The sequence below is a fragment of the Scylla paramamosain genome, chromosome 7 (genome assembly GCF_035594125.1).
Source record: "Scylla paramamosain isolate STU-SP2022 chromosome 7, ASM3559412v1, whole genome shotgun sequence".
Taxonomy (NCBI): Eukaryota; Metazoa; Arthropoda; class Malacostraca; order Decapoda; family Portunidae; genus Scylla; species Scylla paramamosain.
Genome location: NC_087157.1, coordinates 22685616 through 22700615, shown reverse-complemented (window position 1 = coordinate 22700615; position 15000 = coordinate 22685616). Strand labels below are relative to the sequence as shown.

Genomic DNA, 15000 nt, shown 5'->3' with positions numbered 1-15000 from the left:
CCTCTTGAGAGAGTTCAAATCATAGGAAGGAGGAAATACAGAAGCAAGCAGGGGTTCCAGAGTTTACCAGAGAAAGGGATGAATGATTGAGAATACTGGTTAACTCTTGCATTAGAGAGGTGGACAGAATAGGGATAAAAGAAAGAATAAAGTCTTATGCAGTGAGACCATGGGAGTAGGAGAGGCATGCAGTTAGCAAGATCAGAAGAGCAGTTAGCATGAAAACAGCGGTAGAAGATAGCAAGAGATGCAACATTGCAGCGATGAGAAAGAGGTTAAAGACAGTCAGTTAGAGGAGAGCAGTTGGTAAGACAAAAAGCTTTTGATTCCACCCTGTCTAAAAGCACGGTATGAGTGGAACCACACACCCCATACATGTGGAGCATACTCCATACATGAACGGATAAGGCTCCTGTACAGAGTCATCTGCTGGGAAGGGTGAAAAAAACTGGCAGAGACAACTCAGAACACCTAACTTCATAGAAGCTGTTTTAGTTATAGATGAGATGTGAAGTTTCCAGTTCAGATTATAAGTAAAGGACAGACTGAGGATGTTCAGTGTAGAAAAGGGGGACAGTTGATTGTCATTGAAGGAGAGAGGATAGTTATCTGGAAGGTTGTGTCGCGTTGATAGAGTGAGGAATTGAGTTTTTGAGGCATTGAACAATACTAAGTTTGCTCTTCCCCAATCAAAAATTTTAGAGAGATCAGAAGTCGGGCGTTCTGTGGCTTCACTGTGTGGGCTGTTTACTTCCTGAAGGGTTGGACGTCTACGAAAATACGTAGAAAAGTGCAGGATGGTATCATCAGCGTAGGAGTGGATAGGACAAGAAGTTTGGTTTACAAGATCATTGCTGAATAATAGGAAGAGTGAGTGACAGGACAGAACCCTGAGGAACACCACTGTTAATAGATTTAAGAGAAGAACAGTGACTGTCTACCACAGCAGCAACAGAACGGTCAGAGAGGAAACTTGAGATGAAGTTACAGAGAGAAGGATAGAAGCCATAGGAGAGTAGTATGGAAATCAGAGTTTTGTGCCAGACTCTGTCAAAAGCTTCTGTTATGTCTCAGGCAACAGCAAAAGTTTCACCATAATCCCTAAAAGAGGGTGATCAAAACTCAGTAAGGAAAGCCAGAAGATCACCATTAGAGTGGCTTTGACAGAATCCATACTGGCGATCAGATAGATGATTGTGAAGTGATAGATGTTTAAGAATCTTCCAGTTGAGGATAAATTCAAAAACTTTAGATAGGCAGGAAATTAAAGCAATAGGACGGTCACCCTTTATAGGAACAGGCTGAATGTAGGCAAACTTACAGCAAGAAGGAAAGGTAGATGTTGATAGACAGTGTTGGAAGACTTTGATTAGGCAAGGTGCACAGAGGCACAGTTTTTGGAGAACAATAGGAGGGACCCCATCAGGTCATTAAGCCTTCTGAGGGTTAAGACCAGCGAGGGCATGGAAAACATCACTGCTAAGAATCTTAATGGGTAGCATGAAGTAGTCAGAGGTTGGAGGAGAGGAAGGAATAAGCCCTGTATCATCCAAGGTGGAGTTTTTAGCAAAAATTTTAGCAAAGAGTTCAGCTTTAGAGATAGGTGAGATGGCATTAGTGCCTTTAGGTTGAAATAAAGGAGGGAAAGACGAAGTAAAATTATTAAAGATGTTTTTGGCTAGGTGCCAGAAATCACGAGGGGAGTTAGATTTTGAAAGATTTTGACACTATCTATTAATGAAGGAGGTTTTGGGTAGTTGTAGAACAATCTTGGCATGATTCCGGGCAGAAATATAAAGAACATGAGATTCAGGTGATGGTAGGCTCAAGTATCTTTTGTGGGCCACCTCTCAATCATGTATGGCACGAGAACCGGCTGTGTTAAACCAAGGTTTAAAAGGTTTAGGGCTAGAGAAAGAGTAGTGAGGAATGTAGGACTCCACGCTAGAAACTATCACCTGTGTTATGCGCTCAGCATACAGACACGGGTCTCTGACACGGAAGCAGTAGTCATTCCATGGAAAATCAGCATGATGCCTTCTCAGGTCCCCCAATTTGTAGAGGCAAAACGCTAGAGGCACCTCCGCTTTGGGGATCCTGAGGAGGAAATCGGAGTGATAGGACAAGATACAAATATGAAGTTGTGATTGGAGGAACCCAACGGAGAAAATAGGATGCCAGCATAAGCGGAAGGATTAGAGGTGAGGAAAAGGTCAAAAATGTTGGGCATATCTCCAAGATGGTCAGGAATGCGAGTATAGTGTTGGACCATTTGCTCTAGGCTAGTTCATCAGGATGGTCAGTAAAAGGAGAGGAAAAACCAAAGCTGGTGGTGAATATTGAGGTCTCCAAGAATGGAGATCTCCGTGAAAGGGAGGAGAGTCAGGATGTGCTTCACTTTGGAAGTTAAATAGTCAAAGAATTTTTGATAGTCAGATGAATTAGGTGAGAGATATACAGCACAGATAAATTTAGTTTGAGAGTGACTCTGTAGTCGTAGCCAGATGGTGGAAAACTCGGAAGATTCATGAGCGTGGGCACGAGAGCAAGTTATGTTGTTGCGCACGTAGACGCAACATCCAGCTTTGGACTGAAAATGAGGATAGAAAAAGTAGGAGGGAAGAGAAAAGGGGCTACTGTCAGTTGCTTGAGACACCTGTGTTTCAGTGAGGAAAAGAATATGAGGTTTAGTAGAGGAGAGGTGTTCTACAGAATGAAAATTAGATCTAAGACCGTTAATGTTGCAGAAGTTAATGAAGAAAAAGTTGAGGTAGGGGTGGTTGTCGAGACACTTAGGGTAAATACCAGAAGAGTCCGACCTGGGCACATTTGTAGTCCCCTCCTCAGATGGGGACTCCGAGCCTGGTGTAGGAGTCGCCATACTAATTTAGGATTTTGAATGAAGAGAGTGTGTGTGTGTGTGTGTGTATTTAAGTGCATGTAATTTTGTGTGCAGGAAGAGAGTTGTCTTTAGAGGGCGGGCTGTGACTGCCTCTTTTGTGATGTGAGACATAAAGGAAATGTTCAGTGAGGTCACAGCTGCGTTACTGATAAGTTCACAGCACCCCCCGATCCAGTGCTTCAGACCTCACTTGGAGTAATTATCGCTATCATTTATCGCCTCCTCTTCCTCCTCCTCCTCCTCCTACTACTACTACTACTACTACTACTACTACTACTACTACTACTACTACTACTACTACTACTACTTCTACTACTACTACTACTACTACTACTAATGCTACTACTACTACTACTACTACTACTACTACTACTACTACTACTACTACTACTACTACAACTACTACTACTACTGCGTCTTTTTTTTATTATTTTTTTCTTCGTTTTTTCCCTTCTGCTTCACCACCAATACCTCCTCCTCCTCCTCCTCCTCCTCCTTCTCTGCTGTGCTATCCTGTCTCTCCCACTATTATTTAAAATAAAATAGTTACCCAAACAGCCTAGTAAGGACCTCGGGGTCTGTTGCTGCTTGGACTTCCTTTGTATTCCTTTGTATTCCTCCTCCTCCTCCTCCTCCATGTTTGTGTAGTCTTGTCATTGTTTGCTTGGTCGTGGATGAAGTATTTAATTCTACACTTCATTCCTTCCTTCCTTCCTTCCTTCCTTCCTTCCTTCCTTCCTTCCTTCCTTCCTTTCTCTGTCACTGCATGGTAAGGTTTTTTTTCATATCTTCCTTCTTTTCTTCATCAGTTTTCTCCCCTTTCCTCCTTCCTCCCCCACTCTCTCTCTCTCTCTCTCTCTCTCTCTCTCTCTCTCTCTCTCTCTCTCTCTCTCTCTCTCTCTCTCTCTCTCTCTCTCTCTCTCTCTCTCTCTCTCTAGTACACCCTACGTTTTAAGCTGCAAGCAGAGAGAAGAGGAGGAGGAGGAGAAGAAAAGAAGAGGAAAGGAGGAAGAGGAGGATTAGCAGATGCGTAGTAGAGTCGAAGGTCATTTAAGAGAGGAAGAGAGAGAGAGAGAGAGAGAGAGAGAGAGAGAGAGAGAGAGAGAGAGAGAGAGAGAGAGAGAGAGAGAGAATAATATGTGAAGGTCTGTGTGTGTGTGTGTGTGTGTGTGTGTGTGTGTGTGTGTGTGTGTGTGTGTGTGTGTGTGTGTGTGTGTGTGTGTGTGTGTGTGTGTGTGTGTGTGTGTGTGTGTGTGTGTTCCATACATGTACCGTACCAACGTTTGACAAGCACAACACATTACCTTCTGTTTTGGTCAGTGGTAGTAATAAGCGAGGTTGTCGGGAAGGAGAAGGTGCTCTGGGGGATGTCTTGAGCTTGATCTTGATGCTAAACGTGACTTGAGTGTTCGTAAGTCGGGCGTGCAGCATTTATAACGGCAGCTCATGTAGTAAGAAAATATATATATATGAATAAAAAATACTTTTCCACACACATAAAGAAAAAAACAAAAACAAAAAAGAAGAGAAGAAAGACAAGAGAGAAGAAAGGAATAAAATCTTTATCCACTATACAACTCATCCCTACATCTACCACCATACATTCTCTCCAGGAACTCCTTCACTGGTTCACTCGTCCTTCCATCTCTCTCTCTCTCTCTCTCTCTCTCTCTCTCTCTCTCTCTCTCTCTCTCTCTCTCTCTCTCTCTCTCTCTCTCTCTCTCTCTCTCTCTCTCTCTCTCTCTCTACACACACACACACACACACACACACACTGTTCGAGTAGCAGCTCCATCCATTCATTCCCTTCATGCTGTTTCCTCCACTTTTTTTTTTTTTTCATTCGTGTGTGTGTGTGTGTGTGTGTGTGTGTGTGTGTGTGTGTGTGTGTGTGTGTGTGTGTGTGTGTGTGTGTGTGTGTGTGTGTGTCGGCAGGTTCTCGCCACATAAGTATTACACGTGCCTTGAGTGTCTGAAAGATAAATATTTTTCTTTGTTTTCCTTGAGCAAGAACAGGATGCAACGCATTTAATACTGCGTCGTACCTGCCCTAGGCCCCTTAATGATTTTCTAAACGTACACCTATAAGGACATAGGAAAATAAGGGAAGCTGCAAGGCGCCATCAGACCTACACGTGGCATTACCTGCGTGAAATATATTCGTACATACACCTATTTTCACCTATCATCCTTAACCATAAATTTGTCTAGTAATCTTTTATAGCTCCCTAACGACTCGACACTACCACTCTGAGACAGCAATGCGTGATTGGCTTAAGTGGTTGGCTTAAGCCCAAAATATGATCCCCAAAACACCATTTATAAGATACCCCCGATTGTTAAACTGACTTAACACAGCGATGATCTTAAGCCATTACCCATAAACCAGCCTTGCGTACTTAACTGGTTTAACTGAACAATAGTATGACAACCCAACATTATTACCCATGATGCCTGCACCCTTAAGTGGTCTCCAAAAAGCTGACATGATTGGAGGAGATTAGCGGGAAGCCTTTGTGTTGTGAGATGATGATGATGGTGGTGGTGACTACGCATAACAATTTAGAGGAAGAGGTGAAGGAGGAGGTGGAGGAGGAGGAGGAGGTAGACTACTAGTACAAAGAACAGTGTGAAGTAGATGAAGAGAGGAGGAGATGAGGAAAGAGGAGGTAGACTACGCTGAAGAGTGTGGAGGAAGAGGTGGATGAGAGGAGAGGAGGAGGAGGAAGAGGAGGAGGAGGTAGACTACTAGTACAAAGAACAGTGTGAAGTAGATGAAGAGAGGAGGAGATGAGGAAAGAGGAGGTAGACTACGCTGAAGAGTGTGGAGGAAGAGGTGGAGGAGAGGAAGAGGATGATAAGGAGACAGACTACATAGAACAGTAAAGATGAAACAGATAAGGAGAGAAAAAGATAGAGGAGGAGGAGGAGAAGGAGGAAATAGAAGATAAACAGATAAATTAAAGTAGGAAAAAAATGACAGCAGTACATAATAAGAAAAGGAGAAGAGAAAAAAAGTGAATAAAAGAAAAGAAAACACACACACACACACACACACACACACACACACACACACACACACACACACACTTATATACACACGGTAGGCAGAAGAAAGAAGGGAAAAAAAGGGAAGAGGGGGATGAGGAAAGAGGAATGGAGTGAATGAGAGAGGAATGATTTGGGAAGTGGCAGAGTAAAGGTGATGACAGGCACACTAATCCCTACGGTGTTGGGAGAGAGAGAGAGAGAGAGAGAGAGAGAGAGAGAGAGAGAGAGAGAGAGAGAGAGAGAGAGAGAGAGAGAGAGAGAGAGAGAGAGAGAGAGAGAAAGTTGTATGGAATGTATATAATGATGGGTGTCTTGGTTATGGTTAGGTAGAGGAGAGAGAGAGAGAGAGAGAGAGAGAGAGAGAGAGAGAGAGAGAGAGAGAGAGAGAGAGAGAGAGAGAGAGAGAGAGAGAGAGAGAGAGAGAATTTCCGTTTCATACTTTAACCCTTCCCCCAATATCCGCCCCTCATCACTATCAGACACTGCGTAAGATACACACACACACACACACACACAAACACACACACAGTCACTCTTAACCTAAATTCACTCATGCGCACACCCGTTCCCATTCATTTGTTTATTCATAATACATCCCACTGTTGACGCCTGCGGGGAGAATAATATCGGAGAGAGAATGAGAGAGAGAGAGAGAGAGAGAGAGAGAGAGAGAGAGAGAGAGAGAGAGAGAGAGAGAGAGAGAGAGAGAGAGACTTACAACACACAGGAAATTATTACAGTAATAGTAACGGTTAATAATAATAGTAATAATAATAATAGTAGTAATAATAATAATCATAATAATAGTAATAATAATAGTAATAATAATAATAATAATAATAATAATAATAATAATAATAATAATAATAATAATAATAATAACAACAACAACATAACAACAAGAATTACTACTACTACCACTACTACTACTACTACTACTACTACTACTACTACTACTACTACTACTACTACTACTACTACTACTACCACCACCACCACCACGACCACCACCACCACCACCACCACCACTATGACATAATAGAAGTAAAAGCAATAATATTCAAAGAACAGTCTTTACCAAAACAATATTCTCTTAAAGGTATATCGAGAGAGAGAGAGAGAGAGAGAGAGAGAGAGAGAGAGAGAGAGAGAGAGAGAGAGAGAGAGAGAGAGAGAGAGAGAGAGAGATCCTGACATCCTACCGTCCTGACAACCTTCTTCGTGTCTGTGTCCTTCGGAAGTTGTCCAAATCCTTACCTTCCTTGACCTGACGTGTGTGTGTGTGTGTGTGTGTGTGTGTGTGTGTGTGTGTGTGTGTGTGTGTGTGTGTGTGTGTGTGTGTTTACCTCTTATCTCTTTCCTTGTGCGGGCTTTTGTTAACTAAGTGGGGCAGTGGAGGGAGAGTGGAGAGAGAGAGTTGGGAGAGGGAGAGAGAGAGAGGGAGAGGAAGGGATAAGGGATGAGTTAATGTGTAGGTTTTACATTCTCTCTCTCTCTCTCTCTCTCTCTCTCTCTCTCTCTCTCTCTCTCTCTCTCTCTCTCTCTCTCTCTCTCTCTCTCATTATTTGTCCTTCCATTCGCTTTGTTTTGTTTTTCATTTCTTCACTTCCTATTTTATTTCTTGCTTTGCTTATATGTTTTGTTCCTTCCTTTCTTCTTTCCTTCTTTCTTCTCTTATTTTTTCCTCCATTTTTTTTTTTTTTTTTTTTTTTGTCTTTTCTCTCCCTCTATTCTTGTTTTTCTCCTTCCCTTCCTGCACACATCCCTACAGCATATTTATCCTCCTCCTTTTCCTACTCCTTTTTCTCCTCCTCCTCCTCCTCCTCCTCCTCCTCCTCCTCCTCCTCCTCCTCCTCCTCCTCCTCCTCCTCCTCCTCCTCCTCCTCCTACTACTACTACTACTACTACTACTACTACTACTACTACTACTACTACTACTACTACTACGACTACTAGTGCTATTATGACTACTATAAGTTTTCTTCCTTATCTTTTCCCTTTTCTGTGTTCTCTTCTTCCTTGTCGTGTTTCTTTTTTCTTTGCCTAAATTATCTTCTCCTTCTCCTCCTCCTCCTCCTCCTCCTCCTCCTCCTCCTCCTCCTCCTCCTCCTCCTCCTCCTCCTCCTCCTCCTCCTCCTCCTCCTCCTATAACTCTGTAATCAGCTGAAACGCTGCACTCTTTCCTCCTCTTCTTCCTCCTCCCCCTCCTCCTCCTCCTCCTCCTCCTGTGCCCCCCTTCACTCACTCTTATCACCCAGTATATAATGAGGAGCACCCACGTGGAAGATATCACACACACACACACGTACGTACACACAGTCACTTTCTCACTCTTACTTACCTCGTCCTGCCGTGGCCGTGTCAGCACACACACACACACACACGCACACTCACTCACACACACACGACTGTAGCACGTCTCCTTTACCTTTTCTCCTGCCGTGGCCGCGTCAGCAGATCTCACGTGGGTTTGGATCACGTGGTGCGCCGCTGGGAGAGGCGGTGTGTCACTGGGAGAGGCGGTGTGTCCCTGGGAGAGACGCTGTGTCCATCCCACGTTCCCTTCCGCCACGTCCTGTCACCCGCGAGGAAGAGGTGAAGCTGAAGGGAGAGAGAGAAAAAAAGAAAGGGGAAAAAAATGTGAGTTGACGCAGCCGGTATGCCCACACATGTCCGGCTGACGTGCCCACCTGACGCACGTGCCCACTTGCCTGGAAAGTTGACGTACGCGTGGTTGCTGCACGTGTTGGGAATTACGGCAGACACACTCACGCACGCGGGACCATAATATTCTGAAACACTTCTGCGTTGCATCTCCACAACATTCAAAAGTTTCTAATTGAAGTTGCACCGGTTTTAAAAGGATGTTTTTTTACGGTTCTTGTGACTGATTTGCGTGATTTCTATATTATTTACAAGACTACCACTCTTGAAAATCCTGCTAATCATCTCTGTGGCCTTTGAAAATAGTCGTGGTGAGAGAGGAAAGCATTTCAGAATACGGGCCATGCACTCACGCACTCACGCACTTGTACATTTAGCGTGCTGACGAGCTTAACTCTTTACTGCTGACGTAGGTACTAAGTGTGAGGAAGTGTTGCGTGATGTAGTGGTGATGGTGGTGGTGGTGTTTGTTAAGGGTGACGTGTTGATGTGTTACTACCTGTCTACTTACCTTCCTGCAACTCGTATCCAAGGTCGTATATCTACCTGCCGTGTTACCAGGTGGACGTGAATGTTAATGAAAACTTGTGATGTCTTTACCTGTTGCCTTCCCTCCTCCCTCATGTGTGATTCACAGGAGGACGTGAAACTTTAGTGTGGCAAAGGAAAGATTAATACTCACTCACACCTGCCTGACATTTACCTGTTAAAGTGGACAAGTAAAAAGGCAGGTGTGAACCAAGATTTGTTGAAATGGACAGGTGATGATCAAAGGAAGGCTATATGATAGAAAGCAAGCCTGTAATTACCTAACCTTTACCTGTTAAAATGCGCAGGTAAAGATGAGTGAAGATTTATTGAAGATGCCTGTAAGCGTGTCATTTTTTACCTGGTGAAATGGACAGGTGAAGATCAGAGGAAGACTGACTGATAGAAGACAAACCTGTAATAACTTGACCTTTACCTGTTGAGATGGACAGGTAACACTACTGGACAAAGAAAGATTAATTGAAAACACCTGTAATCACGTCACTTTATCTGTTAAGATTGACTGATGATGATCAAAGGAAGACAAATTGATAGAAGACACCTACTACTGCTTGATCTTACCTGTTAGAATGGACGGGTAAGACGTGGAGGAGTAGAGCAAGATATCCAGCATCACCTGTGGCTTAATGAATTCTGTTACCTGTTGATACTGTACCAAGACAGACCAACTGAAGATAAAAGACGACATAAAACTAGAAATTGACGTGAAACTTAGTAGAAAATTCTGTATAAACTTTGAGATTAATGAAGAAATATAGTCAAATTAAACAGAAATAAAATAATATAGAAGATCAATGCAAAGCAGCATAGAAATTATCACAGACAAAAGCAAACATTCAAAAAGAAACACGCACATACAACAGATAACTTCAGTGGAAACCTCTTGAATTTATTAGCTGTGATATGTGTGACAGTTCCGTAAGAGCGACGGGTGCGGTGTAAGTACTCGTACAGGTGAAGATAAGGAAGCAGAGAGAGCGTGAGAGAGAGGTGGGGGGCAAGCACCTTAATTTAACTGCTCCTACTCCTACCTGTGTTAATTTAATGTAGTAGGTGACACGGGTAGCAGGTGAGGTGTGAGTGCACGTGAAGATCAGACAAAAAGAAAAAAAAAAAAAGGAACAAGGAAGCATAAATCTAATCGATCAGTGTGAAATGAATAAGAAAAAAAGAAAAAAATGTTTGATTAGTGTAGAAAAATAAAAATGAATACTTGATCAAGGTAAAAAAAAAAAAAAAAAAGAAAAAAAAGCTCGATCAGCGTTACCAAGAAAGAGACAGTGAGAGGTGAGAGCAAGGAGAGATAAACAGATATATAAAACTACCCTAACTCACCTGTACCTACCTGAAAGACAGTGAAAGGTGAGAGAAAGGACAGATAAAAAGAAAAATTGCATCAGTCAATCTGAATCACCAAGAGAGACAAAGTGAGAGGTGAGTGCAAGGAGAGATAAACAAATATAAAAACTACCCTAACTCACCTGTACCTACCTGAAAGACAGTGAAAGGTGAGAGAAAGGACAGATAAAAAGAAAAACTACATCAGTGTATCTGAATCACCAAGAGAGACAAGGTGAGAAGTGAGTGCAAGAAGAGATAAATTTAAAAGCTACGTACCTCAACCTACTAGAACTTACCTGTGTAATCTATGCGTCATCAAGAGGGAGCAGGTGAGGTGTGGGTGCAAAGCGTAAAAGTCGAGATTGCATCACCTGGCGCTTCCTGACTCCGTTCCAAACACCAGTGACATGTGAAGGGACACGTGAACTTACATATGTGCCTCAGCTAGTCAGAATGTGAAGGACGTTTGAAGAGAAGAGATGACGGGAAGACGCTGATTGATAGGAAAAAAAAAAAAGATAGGAAAAAAAAGACGCAGAAGAATTAGAGAGAAAGAAAAGAGATGCATTTAGAGAGAAAGATAGGAATAAAAAGCGAGGTAGATTTAAAGAGGTAGAAAAGAGGGATAGATTCAGAGATAGAAAAGAGGGATAAATAAGAAAAAGTTATAGAGATGTGTAAAGAAAAGAGAGATATATAGAAGGGGAGAGAGAGAGAGAGAGAGAGAGAGAGAGAGAGAGAGAGAGAGAGAGAGAGAGAGAGAGAGAGAGAGAGAGAGAGAGAGATGGTTAGAAAAGAAATGCAGAAAGAGGAGACGGAACGAGAGATAAATTAAAAGAAAAAAATAGGGAAATATAAGGAGAAAGATTGGCAGAAAAGAGAAATGATAAAAAGAGAGATAGAAAGAAAAGAAAGAGAAACGGTAGATATATATAAAGAAACGTGGATGGAAACGAAAGTAGATGAAAAAAGAGAGATAGATTAAAAAGAACTAAATAGAAAGAGAAACATAGAAAAAAATATATTTACGGAAGAGATAGAGATTTAAAAAAAAGAAAAGAAAAAAAGCAACATCGAAGATTTATAGAGGCTAACTAATAGAGAATCATCACGTATAGACGGATAAACAAGTGGATAAGTAAAGATCACCTGCTCCATTTGTACGATGCCTTTTTTCCCCACCAGGCACGTAACATTTATGGAACGATTAAGAGAATACTAATAAAGTCACTGGTCTTTTTTTTTTTTTTTTTTTTTAAGTTGAGGGAAAATGTAGAAAGAGGAGAAAGTAAAGGAAAAAAAAAGAAAGAAAAGGAAGGAAGAAAAAAAGTGCATGGATACAGTGTTTTATCGAATCATGACGAGAAGAAAGTAAAATGAAAGAAGTGAAAAAGATAGATAAGTGATAATAATGATTATAATAATACATTATCTTTTGAAATTATCACACAACAGGTTAAAAAAATCACTCAAAAAAAAAAAAAGCACAAAAAAACTTTTATCGCTACCTGTCAAGATTGGAAGTATAAGCATCTGTAGAGAGTCACCTTTGATAAGCCACGCGCCTCAGCACACCTTTGTCACTTGGTGGGAGGGTGGCGAGGCGAGGAAGCGACAGAGGGAAGGAAGGTGCAGGAATTCAGTGTTTGCATGTAATCCCAAGACTTGTGCTCGTGATCAAGATGAACTCGACTAGTCCCCCTTTGAACGTGGCCGGTGGTAATCAGATGTTCTCCATTTTCTCTGGCGCACATGGACTGTCGGTGAGTAGGTGTGTGTGTGTGTGTGTGTGTGTGTGTGTGTGTGTGACCTGTGTGTGTGTTATGTGGATATGCTGTGGTGTTATTGTTCTTGTGTGTTACGGTTTTCTTGTTATTGTTGTTATTATGGGTTGCTACTATTACTGTCACTGATACCCATGTCATTTATATCGTCATACGTGTTACTATTGTTATATCATCATCATCATCATCATCATTATGATCGTCGGTGTCATCATCACTCTCGTCATTGCGGTGCCTCTTCAGGTAGGCAGCTTCCGTGCCCCAAAAAATCTCCCATCCCGCGTCTCTCTCTCTCTCTCTCTCTCTCTCTCTCTCTCTCTCTCTCTCTCTCTCTCTCTCTCTCTCTCTCTCTCTCTCTCTCTCTCTCTCTCGTGATCAATAAGGGCGAGGGAGGGGGAGCTGCTGCTGGAGGCGGGGGCGGCGGTATCGACGGAGGGTGAGGGCGGAGTAAGGGGGCGACGGGACGCACGCAGGCGCGGGCACACACGCACGCACGCAGGCTACATAAAGTGGCGGGGCGGGGGGAGAGGGCTACAGAGCGGCACCTGGCACCCAGCGGCCGCGCCTCGCTCCCAGTGCCGCCCGGAGCCAGCCTGCTATGAGGCAGCAGAGCCCACAGCGCCCGCCGCCGCCGCAGCTCCGCTTCGGGACGCCCTCCTGCCACGCGTGATCCAGCAGGAGTCCCAGCAGGAGGAGGCGCAGCATGTGGGGCGTGACGCCTTACTGCCGCGCGGGCGAGCAGGCGGAGCCGCGGCCATGACCGCCGCCGCGGGGACGGAGTATGGCAGCGGCCAGATCGCCCGCCGCCCGCACCATGTGGTACGCCCATAACTACGCCCAGAGGAGGTCCCAGGCCAGGAACGCCGCCGCCAGGAACTCCCACCCGCAGGACTACATGGCGGCCCCGGTGCCCTGCGACCCCTACCGCCCCTGCCAGGACCACCTCACCCTCGCTGAGCCTGACTACTCCGCCTCCCTCAAGGAGTACCTGGCCGAGTACGCCCGCAATGCCCTGCACGCCCGCCAGCGCTCCGCCGACCAGGCCCGCCAACGTGCCGCGGACCAGACCCACGCCCACGCCCGGGCCTCCCACGAGTCATCCAGCCAGGGCGGCACGTACGCCCACCCTCCCACTCACGCCCACGTCGCGGCGCCGAAGAAAAGCCAAGTTGCGGCGCGAGGTCGTGCCCACGGCGGGACGGACCGCCCGCACACCCGCGGTCCTGAGCAGGACGCGGGTTGCGGTGCCGCCCGGGCGTCACACACGTCGAGGAGGAGCCACGCCCACAGCATTGACCAGAGCCACGCCCTCACCGCCGACCAAACCCTGGCCCACCTGGTGGATCACGGCCGCGTCCTGGGCCCAGAGTCGCAACCCCGCGTGTATCTCCCCGAGGCGGCGGGGCGCGGACGTGCCGCCGAGGTTGCCCTGAGCTGCGAGCACGGCCCGGGCCAGGCGGCGGGGCACAGCTACAGCGAGCAGGACCAGGTGCTGGTGGCGGGGCAGGGGCTGGCCTACCCCGGCGAGCAGCAGGGCCTCGCCCACCACCCCACCGCAGACCTGGCGGCGCTCTACCACTACGAGGACCCGCTGGCCCACCACCTCGAGTACGGCTTCCCTGAACAGGTGGCCCGAGTGCGGCCTTACGCCCGCGAACAAGCGCAGGTGCACACCCACGCCCAACAGCAGCAGCACTTGCAGCATCAGCACCAGCATCAGCAGCACCAGCTTCATCAACAGCAGCAGCAGCATCGTCAACAACAGCTGCAGCAACACCATCAGCAGCAGCAGCAACAACAACAACAACAACAACAACATCAGCAACAGCAGCAGCAGCAACAGCAGCAGCGGTCCTATCGGGTGCGTCCTCACGCCCGCGACCTGTGTTCTTTTTATCCCGAATCAGCCCAGTCCAGTGACGATGATGAGAGCGTGCTGGAGGATGACGTGCGGGTGGACTTGCCCTACACACACTTCAGGTGCCGCGGGCGCAGCGTGATCCGTGGGCGGGAGGAGGTGAGCGGGCCGGCCCGCGCCGAGCACATCATCCGGCGGTTCCATGAGTCCGGCGAGACGTGCGAGGAAGAGGTGGAGCCCAGTACCGTGGGCCTATCCTACCAGCAGCGGGCAGACGTGTGCACCACGCGGGGCCACGCCGCTGCCGTCGCTACCTCCTCCGGCGGCCTGAGCGAGGAGCATGAGGTGTCCAGGAGGCGGCGCGGCGGCCTGCTGCTGGCGGAGGGACTGGTGCGGGAGTGGGTACGGGCTGTGGGCGTGGTGGCAGCCTCGGGCACGCTGGTCACCCTGGTCGTGCTGGGCTTCGGGGTGAGTCCTCACGCTCCGGGCGGCGGGGAGTAGCTCTTCCTGCCCGCCGCGCCCCTTGGTCCTGCTGGCGAGGCGGCTCGGCGCGGGGCGTGTTACTCCCCGCCCTCACCTGTGTGTTATGCTGTGTTGTGTTGTGTCGATGTTGTGTTGTTTGTGTTGTGTTGTGTTGCCTCCCACACTCACCCTCGTCCTTACCCTTCCCTCCCCTCTCTCACCTGCTGTGTGTTTTGTTGTGTTGTGTTTTGTTGCCTCCATCACTGCACTATTCCCCTCCCCCCGTCACCAGCACTCCCCTGCCACTCCCCTACTCTCCCCTGCATCCCTTCCATTCATCGTGCAGTGTGTGTGAGGAGGAAGTAAATGGAAGTGAGGCATTGACAACT

At 46.3% G+C, this 15000-nt stretch overlaps 1 protein-coding gene across 1 annotated transcript in view; it reads left to right on the top strand.

Annotated features, from left to right (window-relative positions):
* Positions 1 to 12686: 12686 nt before the first annotated feature.
* LOC135102226 (uncharacterized) overlaps positions 12687 to 15000 on the top strand; it is a 51512-nt gene continuing 49198 nt past the window's right edge. The window contains exon 1 of the mRNA XM_064007095.1: positions 12687 to 14617. Coding sequence (XP_063863165.1) covers positions 13073 to 14617 — 1545 coding nt within the window. The 5' untranslated portion in view covers positions 12687 to 13072. The remainder of the gene's footprint in view (positions 14618 to 15000) is intronic.